The following is a 16,911-nucleotide window of genomic DNA, read 5'->3' on the forward strand; positions in this document are numbered from 1 at the left end:
ACTGGCTTATGGCTATGGGCTACATACAGACTGTGATCCGATCTTATCCACCCTTTAAAAAGGAGCGGTTCACAAGAATACGGTCCTTATTTTTGCAGGCTGTACAGAAGACTTTAGGATTTAACATGTGAAAAAACAAAATAATTTAAAATTAAATATAATACAACAAACTGATCCATTAAAAAGTCCACGAAAACAAGGTCCAGGAGTTTTGGGTCATGCTGCGGGTTGATACAGGTCTTGACATGATACAATATGACTCGTAAACATGACAGATTACACCAAATCTGACTCAATAAGGCCCATAGCCTTGTCCAGCTAAATTGGACCCGAGATGGGCTGAAACTTAACTGAGCCCAATATTGTTAGTGATTACAATTAATTGGAATACTTGCTCTGAATGGTCCCTTCCTTGTAGTTCTATTTCATTTGAAACAAATAAATTATCATAAAGTGGCATGATTTTGTCATTTTATATTATAATAAAACTATCTCTACCTATTATATATATATAAATAAATATATATTATTATATAATTAAATAATTTAAATTAAAAATAAAATAATATTTAATTATATATTAATATATTTATTTATATACTTAAAATAAATATAAATTATACTGCTCTTCATATTGCCGAAAATTATTTTCCTGTCAATTTATTTTGGGACTTAGTTAACAGTGTAGTTTGAGGCCAAAGCGCAGGCAGACCAACAAAAGACGAAAATGTTTCTCTAATAAGGTTAAGCCTAACAATAGGCCCTCTCTTTTATAGCCCACCTTTTTTAATAAATCCAATAAGGCCGAAGACTTATTCCGCCAAGTTTTACTACGTTCCCAAATTCTTATTTACAGAGATCTTCTAAACACTTATAACACTTATTTATAAGATATTAATTTTCACTAAAATTATTAATTATAGGAGATAAAATTATTATTTTATTATTAAATTTTAAAAATTTATTTTATTTTCTCCTATAGTTTTCAAAATTAAATTTTTTTGTCCAAAAATTTGAAAAGTTTATTTTTTCCTTTAAAGTTTTTTTTTATTCTCTGGCAATAAGAATTAGCTATCATCCTCAGCCGATTATCTTAGCATCTTCTTCTTCAGCCATTGAGTTTCTCACCAGAGCAGATTTGTCAAATGAAAATGAATAATTTTTGTTTAACAAAGAGACGATATAATACATATTATCAATATAAATCTACATATCATTTTTTAAAAAAATTATTATATAATAAGAATGTATATGAAAAATTTTAAATTTTTAAAAGTATATATAATATTTTTTAAGATGATAATATATAAATTAAGAATTATCATTATTTTTATTATTTATTTTTAAAAAATATATTATTCAATAGAATACAACATTTATGATAGAAAAATAGGTTTTTAATAGGAAATTCAATATCTTATTCAATTCGTATGACATGTACTCCCACTCAAAGTCAACAAATAAAAAATAATTATAAATATATCTCTAAAAGCAGGAGCAGGAAATTGCCGGAGTTTTATGTGAATAACCCAGGCAGGCACATACTGAACCTGGAACCACCGGCAGAGCTAGGAGAGGGTTCCAAGTTGTATTTTATATATATATATATGTATATATATGTATATATGTATATATGTATATATATATATATATATATATATATATATATATGTATATATATGTATATATATGTATACCAAACTAATTAATTTTCTTATATTAAGGCAGCATATGATTTAAGTCTTACGTGTTTGAATTCAAACTTTCCGCCAGTATGCAAGGAAAGAAACCGTGTGAGACTCTTGAAGCAGATTTAAGCTTAGAACAACCAACCTGCCTTTTGGTCAAACACTTCTCTTTGCCTTCTGTATATCGGTACATGTGAGGAAGAATTTACTATAGTCAGAAACAAGCTGAAAGAAAGAGCATTTTAAAATTATTTTGAGGAACCTTCATATTACTCGGCGAGCACATTTTTCAATTCCGCGTTAAAAACTCTCTGATTTTACGTTAACTTTTTTCACTACAAAAATAGAATAAAAACAAGTTGAAGGTGGTAATCAATCATCTTCCATCAAAAGAAAATCTCGTTTATTCAGTGTTAAATCAAATCATGCATGGCAATAGAGTCGATTCTACCAAAGTTTTTGAATTATTTATTTTGGGAAATTCAAAATTTTGCCATTTATGGCCATTTATACAAAGCTATCATATTTTTGTATTTTAAACATTTATAAACACTTTCCAAAATACCTAAATATTTTATTAGCATGTAAAATTTATACAAAATTACTGTTTGATTACGTAAAAACTCATGTATTTCTATTATATCTCATAAATAACTTTTTTTTAATCTATACAAAGACATCGAGAATGAATTGAAATTGAAATTCTGAATTATTGATTATTGATGACTGAATTTTTTTAATTAGATTTAAGTTTTAACGGCCTTTTAGTTGAAAAATAAAAAATGAATTGAAATTTTGAATTGTGTATTTATAAAAAAAACAAATTAGTGATCTTGTCAAAGAGTTAGTGATATTCTCAACCCTATTTTTATTCAAAGTTAAAGATAAGAATAATTTAAATATCATATTATTATTATTATTATGGTGTAAATGTTTAATATTTAAAAAATGTGATAAATTTATATAAACTTGTCCATTTAACTATAAAAATTTCAAGCTCCCACTTATTTTTGTTAATTGTCTAGTTTTAGCTGCTTTTTTTTTTTTTTTTTAAATTTTATGGAGCATTGATATTCCCTTTTTCAGGTGGTCTGATAAATATTTGGATAATTTAATTATAATTTAGGCCAAATGACTATTTCCCACCCAAGGTTTGATGTTTTCTCAAGTTTTCATCCTTTAACTATAGAAACATCAAACACCCACCCATGGTCGGTTAAATTTAACAAAACTTTAATTGTGGTAAGGATAAAATCATCATTTTCTCTATAATATTAAAAATAAACTAAAATAGAATCTAATTTTGCCCCCCTTAAACTTTAAAAACTAAAATTTTCCCTCAGCCTAAGTTTTAAAAAATCACAGTTTCACCCTAGGATTTTGTTTTGAAATCTCCGGCTCCATTGCCGATGGCCTCTCCCTCCCGAAGCATCCTCTCCTTCCGGTGATCTCTTTCCTCCCATTTGGACTCTCGATCGAAGTCGGAGAAGCCGTGGAAGATGAAGAACTTCGTCGGGGAAGACGAAGTTCTTTGTCTTCCCAAACGAAAACGAGACGACTCGTCGTCCTCTAGGAAGACGAGTCGTCTTCATCTGGAAAGACGATCGTCTTCCCAAACGACGAAGACGAGATCGATCGATCTCGTCTTCGTCATCTGGGAAGACGATTTCTCTTCCCAGACGACTTCTCTCTGCATCGGATAGGTTGGGGTGGAGTTGAGGGGGGTCGTCGGTGGAAGATAAACCGTCGGGAGGGGAAGATGGCTGGCGATTGTGTCGGAGAAAGTGAAAGGGTTTGGAAATAAACCTTAGGGGGGGAATGTGATCTTTTCAAACTTAACTTAGGAAAAAAATGTTAGTTTTTAAACTTTTAGGGGGGGAAATGAGATTAAATTTTTAGAGGTTAGAGTTTCGTTAAATTTAATCGACCATAAATGGATGTTTGGTGTTTCCATAATTAAAGAGTGGAAACTTGAGAAAACATCAAACCTTGGGTGGGAAATAGCCGTTTGGCCTATAATTTACTCCCAATTGATTGCCAGTACGACAGGTAGAGGCATTTTAACCTTAATTTTTTTATACTACTTATTTTCAATCAATATAATAATGCCCTGCCCCGAGTTGACAATGGAAACTGATCAAAATTACGTCTTGCTTTGGCCAAGATGATTCTAAAATAGAAGGAATACATGCATAAAAGTAGCTTCTTTTCTCCCTTAATTAGGTGTAAGAGAATGTAAGCTTTTCCAGGCAAATCAACTTGATTAAAATAAAAATTAGTCCAAATCTTCAAACATTCGATCCTAATTAACCATTATTATGTTAATCCAAACTAACTAAAAAGATGAACAATTGGATTTGAGGCATGTTTTGAGATCGTGGAAATTTGTGGTGGGAACGAAATTAAGCAAGGTTCGCAATTTGAAGTTGAGCAAATGAACACAATATGTCTGCTTGATATAATAAATTGAATAACAACCTCTTCACAAATTCCAATTGGCTTTTCTCTCTGTCCATTACCTGTTTTTGATTAAGCCTTTCAAGTTGACTTTGCAAAATTCATTATCTCACTAATCAAAATCAAATATATATATACCACACCACCACCCCTCTGCGTCTAACATAAATCATTCAAACTCCCATTTATCTCTAAACCCTTGTCAAAAAAATGGCTTCAAAGCTCTTCTTTCTCATAACAATACACATTGTTATGGCTCCCATGAGTTATGCTGTCTCACGAGAAACCCTTTGCAAATCTGCTCCAGACCCTTCCTATTGCAAATCTGTTCTTCCAAATCAAACCGCAGATGTCCACAGTTCTGGCCGGTACTGCTTCGGTAAAGCTTTATACCAATCTCAGAAATTTGTGAGATTAGTTGACAAATATCTTCAACGCCAATCCGAATTGTCAATGCCAGTTATTAGAGCTCTGGAAGATTGCCAATTACTTGCTGGCAATAATGTGGACTTTCTTTATGGCTCTTCTCAGGCTGTCAATAAGACCAGTAAAACCCTTTCTACCATGGCAGCCGATGATGTTCAGAGCTTAGTCAGTGCCATTTTGACAAACCAACAGACTTGTTTGGACAGCCTGGAAGAAACATCTTCGTCTTCTAGCTTGAAGAATGGTATATCAGCCTCTCTCTTTAATGACACAAAACTTTACAGTGTATCTCTCGCCCTTCTTGCAGAAGGGTGGGTTCCTAAGGAAAAGAAAGCGGCCGCATCGCAGCCTACAAGGAAGCAACTCTCTTTTACAAAGGGACGTTTACCGCTGAAAATGTCTAGCCAAAAGCAGGCTCTTTATGAGTCAGTGAGCAGAAGAAAACTTCTCCAAACTACTGATGAAGTCTTGGTGAGCGATATAGTTATAGTGTGCAAGGATGGCACTGGAAATTTCTCCACCATCAATGATGCTATTAATGCCGCTCCAAACAATACTGATGGTAGCAATGGGTACTTCTTGATTTATGTCCAAGCGGGTATCTATGAAGAGTACATTTCCATTGCGAAGAACAAGAAATATTTGATGATGATAGGAGACGGCATCAATCAAACAGTGATCACCGGCAACAGAAGCGTCGCTGACGGGTGGACGACTTTCAATTCTGCAACCTTCGGTAAGAACTCGTTGTTGTAGTTGTTGTCCAATAAAAACGAGCTTGTTCTAACTATTTCATGATCAAATTTGCAGCTGTGGTTGCATCGAACTTTGTTGCAGTGAACATAACCTTCCGCAACACGGCTGGAGCAGCCAAGAACCAGGCCGTGGCGCTTCGCAGTGGAGCAGATTTGTCTATATTTTATAGCTGCAGCTTTGAAGCATACCAAGACACCTTATACACACATTCTCTAAGGCAATTCTATAGCGAATGTGACATTTATGGTACGGTTGATTTCATATTTGGAAACGCTGCCGTTGTTTTCCAAAACTGCAACATTTATCCCCGGCTGCCGATGAGCGGACAATTTAACACCATCACAGCACAAGGCCGGACGGACCCTAACCAAAATACAGGCACATCAATTCAAAATTGTACTATTAGAGCAGCAAATGACTTGGCTTTCACCAATCAAACGGTGAACACGTATCTGGGGAGACCATGGAAAACGTACTCGAGGGCGGTTTATATGCAGTCATTTATGAACAGTTTGATAAATCCCGCTGGTTGGCAGATATGGAATGGAACTTTTGCTTTAAGCACATTATATTTTGCTGAGTATAATAACACAGGACCCGGATCAAACACCATCAACAGAGTCACATGGCCTGGTTACCATGTGATAAATGCTACAGATGCCGCAAACTTTACTGTCTCCACTTTCCTTGTTGGGGATGCTTGGCTACCACAAACAGGAGTGCCTTATACTGGCGGTTTAATGTAAGGCATAAGATGTACTGATGTAGCAGTTTGATTTTTATTTATTTATTTATTTATTTTATTCTTTCATTGTGATTGTTTCTCAAGGTAGCAACAAGGAACATTTATTACTCAACCTATTCAAACGTACAGCTGGGAATTCTTCCAAAGTTTTCAGCAATTTTATATCTATTGAGTTTCAACTTGTCCTAATTAGTCCTACTATTAAGTTCTAAATCTTAGGGGGGCTTGAATCAAGACTTCACATGTGTTGCTAATACTCTAGTTCAAGTCTCAAGATTTGACTTTTATAAGGTAGAAACTAGAAAACCAATTAATTATCATAGGACTATAGGTCATATTAAAACAAGTCGTTAGATTGACGAATTAAAAAAAAATTCTTGGGAACCCTCAGTCTTTTCCAAACTGTCTCCAATTTTTTTCATAGTTAGGCTCCAAGCTTTTGACAAATAATATTTGTGTTCTCAGCTAGTCGACAACCAGCTGAACTCTATGTAAGTATATCGAGCTATGTCTCAATAATACAAATATTGATAAACTTCATAATAATAATAATTATAATAGAAATATGATATAGAACAAAGATTGAGCTATAGAATTTACAATTAATGAACGGTGGAGGCAGACATAAGATGATCACTTTTCCTCCAAAAGTTTAATGATTAGCAAAGCATTATGACATAATTTGCGGAAGACGTTGTTGTAATGAGTTAACACCCACGACGACTTTCCGGAAGATTTTGTGTACCCGTTTTCGCATGTCCATGCATCAGTAATTGCTACCTGCACCCAAACACGCACATCTTTATATGAATTTGCCATTAAACCAGCAACGGAGTCATCAAGCTGCTCAGTTGCGTCCATGTAATTGTTGGTGCAATCATCGAGCCTCTGCTCTACCACAGGACCTAATCCCGATTCCTTTTGTAAAAACTCGATGTACTCCAAGATACTGGAGGCATTGGAAGACGTGATATTCAGCGCAATCATTCCAAGGCTCGTTAGGTCATGAGTTTTAGAGCTCTCAGGGTGTTTCTTAAAGCTCGAGAAACACAGCTCCTCGTCTGTTGATTGCTTGCAAACCTTCTCTAGTAAACTGCCCTGTTGCGCACCATTTTGGGTGGTGTTTTGGGTTTCAACAGCAACGATTACAAGAGGCTGTAGGGCGAGGCAAAGGGTTAGAGAAAAGAGGAAGATAATGCTTGTTGAAGACTCCATTTAATTTTTCTTTCTTATTCCTTACTCGTCTTCATGAATGAAATTTATTGTAGTTTCAAATATTAAAAAGACACAACTTTTAGTTAAAACAATACAACTTTTTGAAATTCTTCATGCTATTACCTATGTGGTTGTTTGTAAAAGAGAATCAAGGACCACTAAAGTCAGAAGAAAACGCTTGGCCAATAGCCACCAACGCAATCTGTTACTATAACATAAAAATTTTTTAATTTATATTTATTTGTTAATTAATCATTTCTGTAATTATAGATTTAATTAAGATAAGCATAATTAATAAATAAATAGATATAATAATTAATTGCTTCATAAAAGTAATATGAGACAAGCGTCGGAAATTGACTTGTCAATGTCACCTTTAATATCAGACAGAAGTTGGTCAGGCTACAATGAGCGCGTATGACTTTACTATTTACTTTCCTAAAAGCGCCGATCGATCGATCGTCTCTTCAAAAAGCTAGACTTTCATTTTCTTCAGGTGAAACTATCACGTGTCATCCAATCCTCAACAATCTACTCTAGGCATTTCTACTATTACTCCAACTAGCTCCACTGGGGGGAAAGTAGAAGACGAACAACCCGTTTCACCCTCCTCCGCTGCAGTAACTGAACCGACCGGTTCAATCATTGACACCGCCTCGTCCACCGATATTGTGGATGGGCGGACTGGATTATCCGGTTGAACCGGTGTTCGACAGAGTGGGCAATTAGAGTGAGAGTGAAACCACATGTCGATGCAGTCAACATGGAATGAATGGTTACAAATTGGCAACACACGGCCTTTCTCCTTGTCTTCAAATTCTGATAAGCAAACAGCACATTCCGCCTGATGTTTGTGGGTGGTAGAAGAGTAAACAAAAGTAGGAATTTTTTTTAGAGTTGAGAGGTCTAAAGGTTGATTAGAAACCGCATCTATATAATCATCGTCGGTAATATCAGTGGTGGAGGAGAAAGAGAAACGGTGTTGGCCGGAGGAATGGCCATGACGACGGTGAAATAACCTCTTGGCGTGGCTGTGGAACCATACCAAGATTACAACTACAACGAACATGATGACGACTGAGCTTAACATAATCTTCCCATTAAAATCGTAGCTCTTCTGATGACTGGTTACTGAGAAGGTAGTTGTGTTATGGTCCATAAGTTGAGTTGATGACAGCTTTGTGAAGTAAGGAAGGTTTTCTTATTGGAGAGTGGGATGGGAAAGAGAAAGGAAGGTTCCTATGTGCTCAGTCTGATTTATTTCCTTCTTTGCTGGTTCCGAGGTCTGTTATTTGGCGGGTTTTATTAATGTTTTTTGTCTTCCAAAAGGCCAAAGTAATATTTTTCACCCAAGTTTAGAAGGGTTTTCAATGTCTAAAAGTCTTATTCGGAAGTTAATTTTCATTAAAATTTTTGTTAAAAATAAATATAAAATTATTATTTTATTGATAATTTTAAAAAATATAAAATTTTTTAAATTTTTTTCTCAAAATTTAAAAAATTAATAACTTTACTATATCTAAAATTTTTTAACTTTAAAAAATCATATTTTTCCTATCTAAATTTTTTTTACCATTTTGATCACCATTTTTTATATCGACAATCTCCTCTCTTTATTATAAACCATTGATTGATGTACAAAAAATAATTTAGAATAGATCTATTTATTAAAAACGAAAAGATTTATAGATTTCTTTATCGATGAAGAGATTGTCGTTGTCTCTTCATCGAAGGCGAAGAGATTTGGAGATCTCTTCATCTTTGATAAAGAGATTAGTTTCAAATTGTTATTTATACATTAACCAATGATTTAAAATAGAAAGAAAAGGTCGTCAATATTGAAGATAATGACAAGAGTGAAAGAAGAAAGAAACTCTAAGGGGTCGTTTGGTTATGAGTTTTAAAGATTACCTTGATAATTTATTTTTTATTCTTTTGTTTGGTTTGTCAGTAATAAAATATTACAATAATCTTCTATTACCTATATTAACGTGGTAGGTAATATAAGTGGTAATCTGATTACCACTTTCACCTTAGGTATTTAAAGATTACCAAGGTAATCTTGATTTTATTATAATTATATTAGTATTTATTAATTTTTTGAGATAAAAATAAATTTATTTTTAATTAATATGAAAAATATTTAAAAATAACTATATTTAAGGGCATTAAGTAAAATAATTTACTAGTAATCTTTTGTTACCTTTAACCAAACACAATAATTATTTATACTTATCAAATTTTATCAAACATAGTAATTATTTATACCCAGTAATTTTTTAAGTAATCTATCTTCAAGGTAATCTTTCTATTTTGGTAATAAAATATTACCCAAACCAAACGTCCCTTAAGATTTGAGAGAAAAATATAATTTTTTTAAAGTTAAAATACTTTAAATATAAATAAAATATTAATTTTAAAAATTTTAAAAAATATATAATGGAATTTATATTTTTTTAATATTATTAATAAAATTAATTTTTTATTATTAATAAAAAAATTTAATCCAAACTAATTCATCGAGAAAATTTTGGATTTTAACTAAATTAATCTTTGGCGGGAAATAGCCCTTTCGCCTCCCCAAAAATAAAAATGTTTTTGTATTCTCTGGTTACCGCAAGGGTTGGCTGGACTTCCGGAATTAGCCATCAGGAATCTACGTGTTGGAGTTCGTGCTTCTGGCCAATTTACACTTAACTTAATCCACCAAAAGAAATTTCTTGCTCAAGCAATAATAAATAAAGGTGAATTTATATTTAAATTCATTATTTTGTTTTAAATAATAAAATAAATAATAATTTATTTTTTATTATTAATATTATTTTTTAAAAATTTATAAATAATAATAAAAATTATTATAATATTTAATATAAAAAATAATTTAATTATCGTCTTTATTTTAAATATTAAAATATTTTCAAGATAATTTTTATTTTATTATAATTATATTTTTATTTATTAATTTTTTAAGATAAAAATAATTTAATTTTTAATTAATATAATAAAAATTAAAAATAATTATATTTAAAAATATTTAATAAAATAATATATTAATATTTTTATTTTTTATAATTAAATATAATAATTATTTATATTTACTTAATTCTTTAAATTTTATTAAATATATTAATAATTTATATTTAATAAATTTTTTTAAAAAAATTATTTTTAAAATAATCTTTTAATACGATATCTTCCAACCTAGACGCTATTTAAAGTCAAAACTGAAATTTTGTGAGGTGCATATGTGTCCACACGCTTTCAAACATAGCTTTCATGATGTGTGACTTATCCAAACACAAATTATCTTGTCTGAAGTACAATTATATATGATCCAAAACAAGGGGCGCATCAGATGTTGATGTGTCCCAAAACAAGATACTTAATCCAAAACCTATTAAATGCAGGGGCAAGCAATTTTGGACGAAACGTCAAAAAGGTTTTCAGATAATACATTATATAAGCACTAAATAATGGCCATCAGGATGAAGGATGGAAAGGGACAATTTCCCACCCATTTTTTTAACCCTATTTTAAACACATACTCACACCTAATAAAAAACTCAAACACCCATCTAAAGTTTAATCTGTTTACATTCACCCAGATATTTTCTGTTAGATTAAGGGGTAAATTCATTATTTCATCAATAATATTAAATAATTAAAATTTTATCTCATTTTTTTCTTTTTAATTTGAAAAACTAATATTTGTCCCCTTAATTAAGTTTTAAAAAATTTACTTTTCCCCCTTGAAATGCAGCCACTTTTTTCGACGATGGCGAAAAAGATTTCGTCTAGAGGTTGATCACCTCTGGACGACGATGATCGTCGTCTAAGAAAGACGATCGTAATCCAGATCTTTGGACGACGCTCCGTCGTCCAGTGAAGCTCAACGAGCTTTGTCTATTCTCTGGACGACGCTCGTCACTCTCCCTCCAATCACGTTGTCGCTGGTGGGGGGGGGGGGGAAAGTGAAAAAAAAATTAGGGATTTGGGGGGTTAAAAGTCACTTTTCAAAGTTCAGGAAAGGGGTAGAAGTTAATTTTAAAATCGGAGAAGAAAAATGCGATAAAATTATATAACTTGAATGTAAACAGTAAAATGATGGTTTTACCCCTCTATTTAACAAAGAACTTAAATGCGGTTTAGAGATGAGTGGGTGTTTAGGTTTTTCATCAGGCATGAATATGCGTTTGAGATAAGACTAAAAAATGGGTGAGAAATAGTCCTTTTCCCGGATAAAGGATCCTATACCTACACTACGATGATTAATTGGACCATTGGGAACATACATATTGATTCAGTTCCCGTTGTTTCATATTCCCTCCAACCCAAACCACCTAAGAAAGAAGGAAATTACAGTCCAAAAGTAACTCTTCGACCTTTTTTTTTTTTCAAAGGTAGTTTAAATAATAAAAAAAAAATTATAGGTTTTGTTTCGTTTCATGTTACCGGTTTATTTTTTAATTATAGGTTTGTTACATTTTTATGTTGGATAATATGATTTATTTAAGTGAAAATTGTTACTTTTATGATAAATAATCTGTTTAAGAAGGAAGACGATGTAATTTACCATGCTTATTGGAAAAATTACTAATAGTTTGTTGAAAGGGGGTAAAATATATTTTTCTAGGTATGTAAAAATGAAATTTAAAATATAATTTTAGGTAAAAATATAAAGAAATTTATTTGGAAATTCAATTAATTTTTAAATAATATTATTATAAAATCAACATAGAAATTTAATTATTTTCAGGTAATATATTTATGAAATGAATTTGAAATTTTAATTATTTTTAGGTATTAATTTTGTGTTAGTTATTTTTTGGTAATAATTTATAATTTCCAAATAATTTGATGACATCAATTTGGAAATTTAATTAATTTTAGGTATTAATTTTATGTCATTTATTTTTTGGTAATAGTTTCTTGAAATTCATTTAGAATTTCAATTACAATTTCCAAATAATTTCATAAAATCAATTTAGAAATTCAATTATTTTTTGGTTATAATTTCATGAACTCAATTTGGAAATTTTCATTTATTTTTAGTAAATAATTTCAATATATAAATTTGAAAATTTATTTATTTTTTAAAGTAATCAAACTCAAGTTTGGGTGGCAATACTATCGAATTTGCCCTTACTTTTGAGAGTGTTCAACTCGTAATTTTATAAAAACTTAATTTAAAATAGTTAAAACAATATTATTTTAATAAATGCATAATAAAATTTGATTGTTCAGTTGTGCCTAATCTTGATTCGGTATTGTAATTAAACTTAAATTGAACTAAAGTCGAATTTCATTTTAAAGGTGTTCGACTAGTCAATATATATATATTAATACTCCAAAATTCTATTTTTACTTATTTAATTAACAGGGTACCAAGTTTATATGAAATAATAAATAGTATATATTCATTTATAGAATTAACAATTAATTTCCAAAGTCCTCTTGGGGTGGTAATAAACTTTCCTTCCTTTCTTCTCCTGCCTTTTGGAGGGAGGACAAGCACAGTATACAAACTACTATATATGTAACTCCTTCCTTCGTCACAGTTGAATAAACACATTATTCAAAATTTTCTTTTCAAGATGGAGAAGATAGAGCACTCCACAGTGTCTACCAATGGCATTAACATGCATGTGGCCTCAATAGGCACAGGCCCACCGGTTCTGTTTCTCCACGGCTTCCCTGAACTCTGGTACTCTTGGCGTCACCAGCTTCTCTATCTTTCTTCCAAGGGTTATCGTTGCATTGCCCCGGATCTTCGAGGGTACGGTGACACCGATGCGCCGCCCTCCGTGACGTCATACACGGCTTTCCACATTGTGGGTGACCTTGTTGGGCTTCTTGATAATTTGGGCATTGAGCAGGTTTTCTTGGTGGGTCATGATTGGGGTGCTATGATTGCTTGGCAGTTTTGTTTACTTCGGCCTGATAGAATCAAGGCCTTGGTCAACCTTAGCGTCTCATTTTATCCCAGAAACCCAAAGTCAAAGCCTCTGGATGGCTACAAGGCGTTGTTTGGTGATGATTATTATATTGTAAGGTTTCAGGTAATTACTACTTCTCCTTATTCACTTTGTACCTTTTTTTTTTTTTGGTTTGATTTTTGACTGACATGATTGGGAATCATGCAACTCTGTTTGGTATAGTATTGTGTCCTTCGACTTTCAAGTAATCCATACAGAATTCGTTCGTGTCCCATAATTTACTGCATTTAGTTGACACTTACGTTTTAAGATTATTATGAATTATGTTTACAAATGGCTTTAGTTGATTTAGCCTACAGTAAGTCTCTGTTTAATTCTGGAGCCACCGGGTTTATATTTATAGACTTCATATGGCTGCTGGTGATGATGCTGTTGCAGTAATTATTTTGTTAATTATGGCTTTTGTTCCGCCAACTCCTTTCCCCAGTAAAAGACAAACAGTAATCTTAAACAAGCTTAAGAGAGATATGGTTTTGGTGAATTTTATTTAATATCCCTTAATTTGACTTGTGACCCGTTAGCTAATTTGGCTTGCTAAGATGATTTTTAGAGTCGGTTAACCTGTTAATCTTAGAGTAGTGTTACCTTTAATATGAAAAGTGTATTACTAGTTACAGATAATAATTGACAGGTCCCACAAATTTCTTTCAGATCTGTTTTTCCTTCATTCGGTAAATTTGTTTGAGATGTCAAGTGTTGATCTTGAACCAGAGATGCTAATATTTGTACGTTTGAAAAACTCCTACAGTCCTGCTCTGTTTAAATTTAGCTAAATTGTTTCTAAAATGTCACTTTTTGCATCAGAACTGCTTTTTAGATAGTGGTTTGTTAAGAACATTTTATATGACTTGTGAGAGAAGAAGATGATTAGGTCCTCCAAAATTAAGCATTTAACTGTGGGACCTGGTCAAATTTTTAGCAATTTGTCCTGACAATTTCCTCTGGTAGTATTGAAAGCACTGGTAATAACCCCTTTACATGTTAAAATCAACGAGCAAGAGCATTATATTTGTTCCTTCAATATATAATTAATTTTGATACAAAAATGCCTTATGATCCAACTACAATTCTGAGTTTGGTTCCCAGTTATTGCATAATTTTCAGAGTTTTTCTTCTAGATGATCTTTTTGGTTTTTTTCATTATTCTTGAATCTCTTAAATTAATTTTCTTACTAAATATTGCTAAATTGTGCTGTAGGAACCAGGAGAGATCGAAGAAGCCTTTGCTAAATTTGATACTGCAAAGCTGCTGAAGAATTTTTATTTATCTCGCAATCCAGAACCTCCTCGTTTCCCCAAGGAAACAGAATTTAGAGGTCTACCTGATCCTCCCACCTTGCCCCCTTGGCTGTCTGAAGAAGATGTCAAGTATTACGCAACAAAATTCGACCAGAAAGGCTTTACTGGAGGATTGAACTATTACCGTTGTATCAACTTGTATGTTCCTCAACATATATCATGGCATAAGAGAGTTAGATATCATCCTTACATCCAAGGTTTTGTTATATAGGATCATCTTCCAAGTCTTACATATGAAGCCTGTTACATTTTTCTGAAAAATTTACCTTGTTTGTTGATGGCTGCTACAGAAAACTTTAACCTTGCATCTATGGCTGCCATTCATAGAAGGAGCCATTTGATGCACGTGCCCATTTGACTCAACTGGTTTGAGTGTTTTGGGTGGCATAATATTTATTAACTTTAATGTAGAATCTGTATACTTTATATGCGCCAACCTGGAGTTTGGCTTTAGGATTTTAAGCATATTAGAATAAAACCTTGGAATTTCTTGGGTAGGAAACAGGACTTATTTGCCTTTTTTTTTTTAATTTTCCTTGCAGAAGCTGGGAGCTCACAGCAGCATGGACAGGGTTTCCAATTAAAGTTCCTGTTAAGTTTATCGTGGGAGACCTGGACCTCACTTATCACATTCCAGGTGTGAAGGAATATATACACGATGGTGGTTTTAAGAGAGATGTACCATTTCTGGAGGAAGTAGTTGTGATGGAAGGGGTAGCCCATTTTATAAACCAAGAAAAACCAGACGAAGTCAGTGCACACATTTATGACTTCATAAAAAAGTTCTGATGGCATTGGCCGTTTCACCATGCTGCAACCCTTGAAGGTCTTGTTGGAGTTGAGACCCAGACCTTGTCTGGTTATCTTGTATCTTGTTGGAGGATTTGCCATCGTTTGTCATTTTTTTTTTTTTTTTGGTTGTTGTTTCTTCTGTTTCATTTCATAAACAATGAATAATAATAGAGGCAGGGCTGCCACCTCGTGTACTGAGAGTGGTTTTAACTTTGTCAATGTTTGAAATTTGCGGTGCAGGCATTAATCTACAATGCTGTCAAACCAATAATAATATGAAAACTTGGGTTTCAGTTATACCTTGTGTTTATGAATCATCTTCTTCTTATGGGGTTCTGCCTGCTCATTACAACAGTATATCCAATGACTAAAAAGGAGCAGATAGGATATCAACCCTCTTAACATTTTACATTTGTATCACTAACTCTTGTTCAGAAGGCTGGGATTTACAAACTCATCACGGTGATTATGTAAATATCATCCAAAGACGTGTCTTTAGGCTATGCCAAGCTGAATTTGATGTAGTCTATCATGCCCATAGACCGTCCTGGCCTGTAGCATGACAAGGCTCAAAGCATGACCCGAAACCCCTAGAATGTGTTTTTATGGGTTTTTTAACAGACGCATCTCTCTCTCTCTCTCTCTCTCTCTCTCTCTCTCTCTCTCTCTCTCTCTATATATATATATATATATATATATATATATATATAATGCTATCTCTAGGCATCAGCAAAGTGACCATAACAATCACAACATTACAGGAATACTCAATGTTATCTTCCAAATATATATATTGAAAATTTAAATTTTTAAAATGCTAATCTAATATACTTGTTTGGTTCATCAAGATTGAGAAAAAAATCAAGGTTAAAAAAGAACACACATCATTGGGAAAAGATTACCTTCCAACGAATATGAGTCCAAAAGAAGAGAGAGAAAGAGAGAGAGTTAGAGAGTGTTGATTGTCAGAAAATGAGAGATTTTACTGAAAAATTAAAATCTTAGTGGAAAAATATAAATTTTCAAAACTTAATCATGAAAAAAATTGTTAGTTTTTCAAATCAATATGAAAAAATTAATATCAATAGTTAAATTATGATTTTACTTTTACAACTAACGAATTTTGTTAACTTTAGGAGTTTATGAGTATGCATTTAGGTTTTTTAAACTTTACGAATAAGAATTTGGAAATAGAGTAAATCTTGATGGGGATAAGTATTTTCGCCTTAATTATTTTACAATTTTAAATGATTATAATAAAAATTTAGAATAATGTTATATGTATATATTTTTTATATACAATTTAGGTATATAGATAATATGTTATCATGTAATTAGATGTTATTTTATTTTTAATTTAAAATCATTTAATCATATAATAATATATTATTTATTTACTCAAATTACATAAAAAATATATATATATAAACACACACACATTGCTTTATTCTTAAATTTATGTGGTATGATTCAAGCTGTTGAGCGTAATAAATAAGAAGAATGTTAGAGATTCGTAGGTCATATTATGATAAAATAG

The 16,911-nt window shown here is 32.1% G+C and overlaps 4 protein-coding genes across 4 annotated transcripts; 2 read left to right on the forward strand and 2 right to left on the reverse strand.

The window, feature by feature from the left end:
• The first annotated feature begins 4,329 nt into the window (after positions 1-4,329).
• Positions 4,330-6,182, forward strand: LOC123222424 (probable pectinesterase/pectinesterase inhibitor 7). The gene is made up of 2 exons (XM_044645185.1): positions 4,330-5,307; positions 5,382-6,182. Exons 1-2 carry the CDS (start codon positions 4,356-4,358, stop codon positions 6,071-6,073), a joined length of 1,644 nt encoding a protein of 547 aa, XP_044501120.1. The 5' UTR covers positions 4,330-4,355; the 3' UTR covers positions 6,074-6,182.
• Positions 6,183-6,597: 415 nt separating this feature from the next.
• On the reverse strand, positions 6,598-7,544 carry LOC123222427. The gene has a single exon (XM_044645189.1). It carries the CDS (start codon positions 7,285-7,287, stop codon positions 6,706-6,708), a length of 582 nt encoding a protein of 193 aa, XP_044501124.1. The 5' UTR covers positions 7,288-7,544; the 3' UTR covers positions 6,598-6,705.
• A 99-nt stretch (positions 7,545-7,643) lies between these two features.
• LOC123222426 (RING-H2 finger protein ATL5-like) lies at positions 7,644-8,594 on the reverse strand. Its single transcript, XM_044645187.1, has one exon. It carries the CDS (start codon positions 8,444-8,446, stop codon positions 7,811-7,813), a length of 636 nt encoding a protein of 211 aa, XP_044501122.1. The 5' UTR covers positions 8,447-8,594; the 3' UTR covers positions 7,644-7,810.
• A 4,176-nt stretch (positions 8,595-12,770) lies between these two features.
• On the forward strand, positions 12,771-15,671 carry LOC123222425 (epoxide hydrolase A-like). Its single transcript, XM_044645186.1, has 3 exons — positions 12,771-13,346; positions 14,482-14,720; positions 15,125-15,671. The coding sequence occupies exons 1-3, from the start codon at positions 12,882-12,884 to the stop codon at positions 15,369-15,371; spliced, it is 951 nt and encodes a 316-aa protein (XP_044501121.1). The 5' UTR covers positions 12,771-12,881; the 3' UTR covers positions 15,372-15,671.
• The last annotated feature ends 1,240 nt before the right edge of the window (positions 15,672-16,911 follow it).

This window comes from Mangifera indica, chromosome 8 (genome assembly GCF_011075055.1).
Source record: "Mangifera indica cultivar Alphonso chromosome 8, CATAS_Mindica_2.1, whole genome shotgun sequence".
Classification (NCBI taxonomy): Eukaryota; Viridiplantae; Streptophyta; class Magnoliopsida; order Sapindales; family Anacardiaceae; genus Mangifera; species Mangifera indica.

Bases quoted from the DNA above. Each gene is read 5' to 3' on its own strand.
- LOC123222424 (XM_044645185.1), top strand. From the start codon at position 4,356: ATGGCTTCAAAGCTCTTCTTTCTCATAACAATACACATTGTTATGGCT. The intron at 5,308-5,381 runs GTAAGAACTCGT...TCAAATTTGCAG, and splicing joins TTTCAATTCTGCAACCTTCG to CTGTGGTTGCATCGAACTTT.
- LOC123222426 (XM_044645187.1), bottom strand. From the start codon at position 8,446: ATGGACCATAACACAACTACCTTCTCAGTAACCAGTCATCAGAAGAGC.
- LOC123222427 (XM_044645189.1), bottom strand. From the start codon at position 7,287: ATGGAGTCTTCAACAAGCATTATCTTCCTCTTTTCTCTAACCCTTTGC.
- LOC123222425 (XM_044645186.1), top strand. From the start codon at position 12,882: ATGGAGAAGATAGAGCACTCCACAGTGTCTACCAATGGCATTAACATG. The intron at 13,347-14,481 runs GTAATTACTACT...ATTGTGCTGTAG, and splicing joins ATTATATTGTAAGGTTTCAG to GAACCAGGAGAGATCGAAGA. The intron at 14,721-15,124 runs GTATGTTCCTCA...TTTTCCTTGCAG, and splicing joins TATTACCGTTGTATCAACTT to AAGCTGGGAGCTCACAGCAG.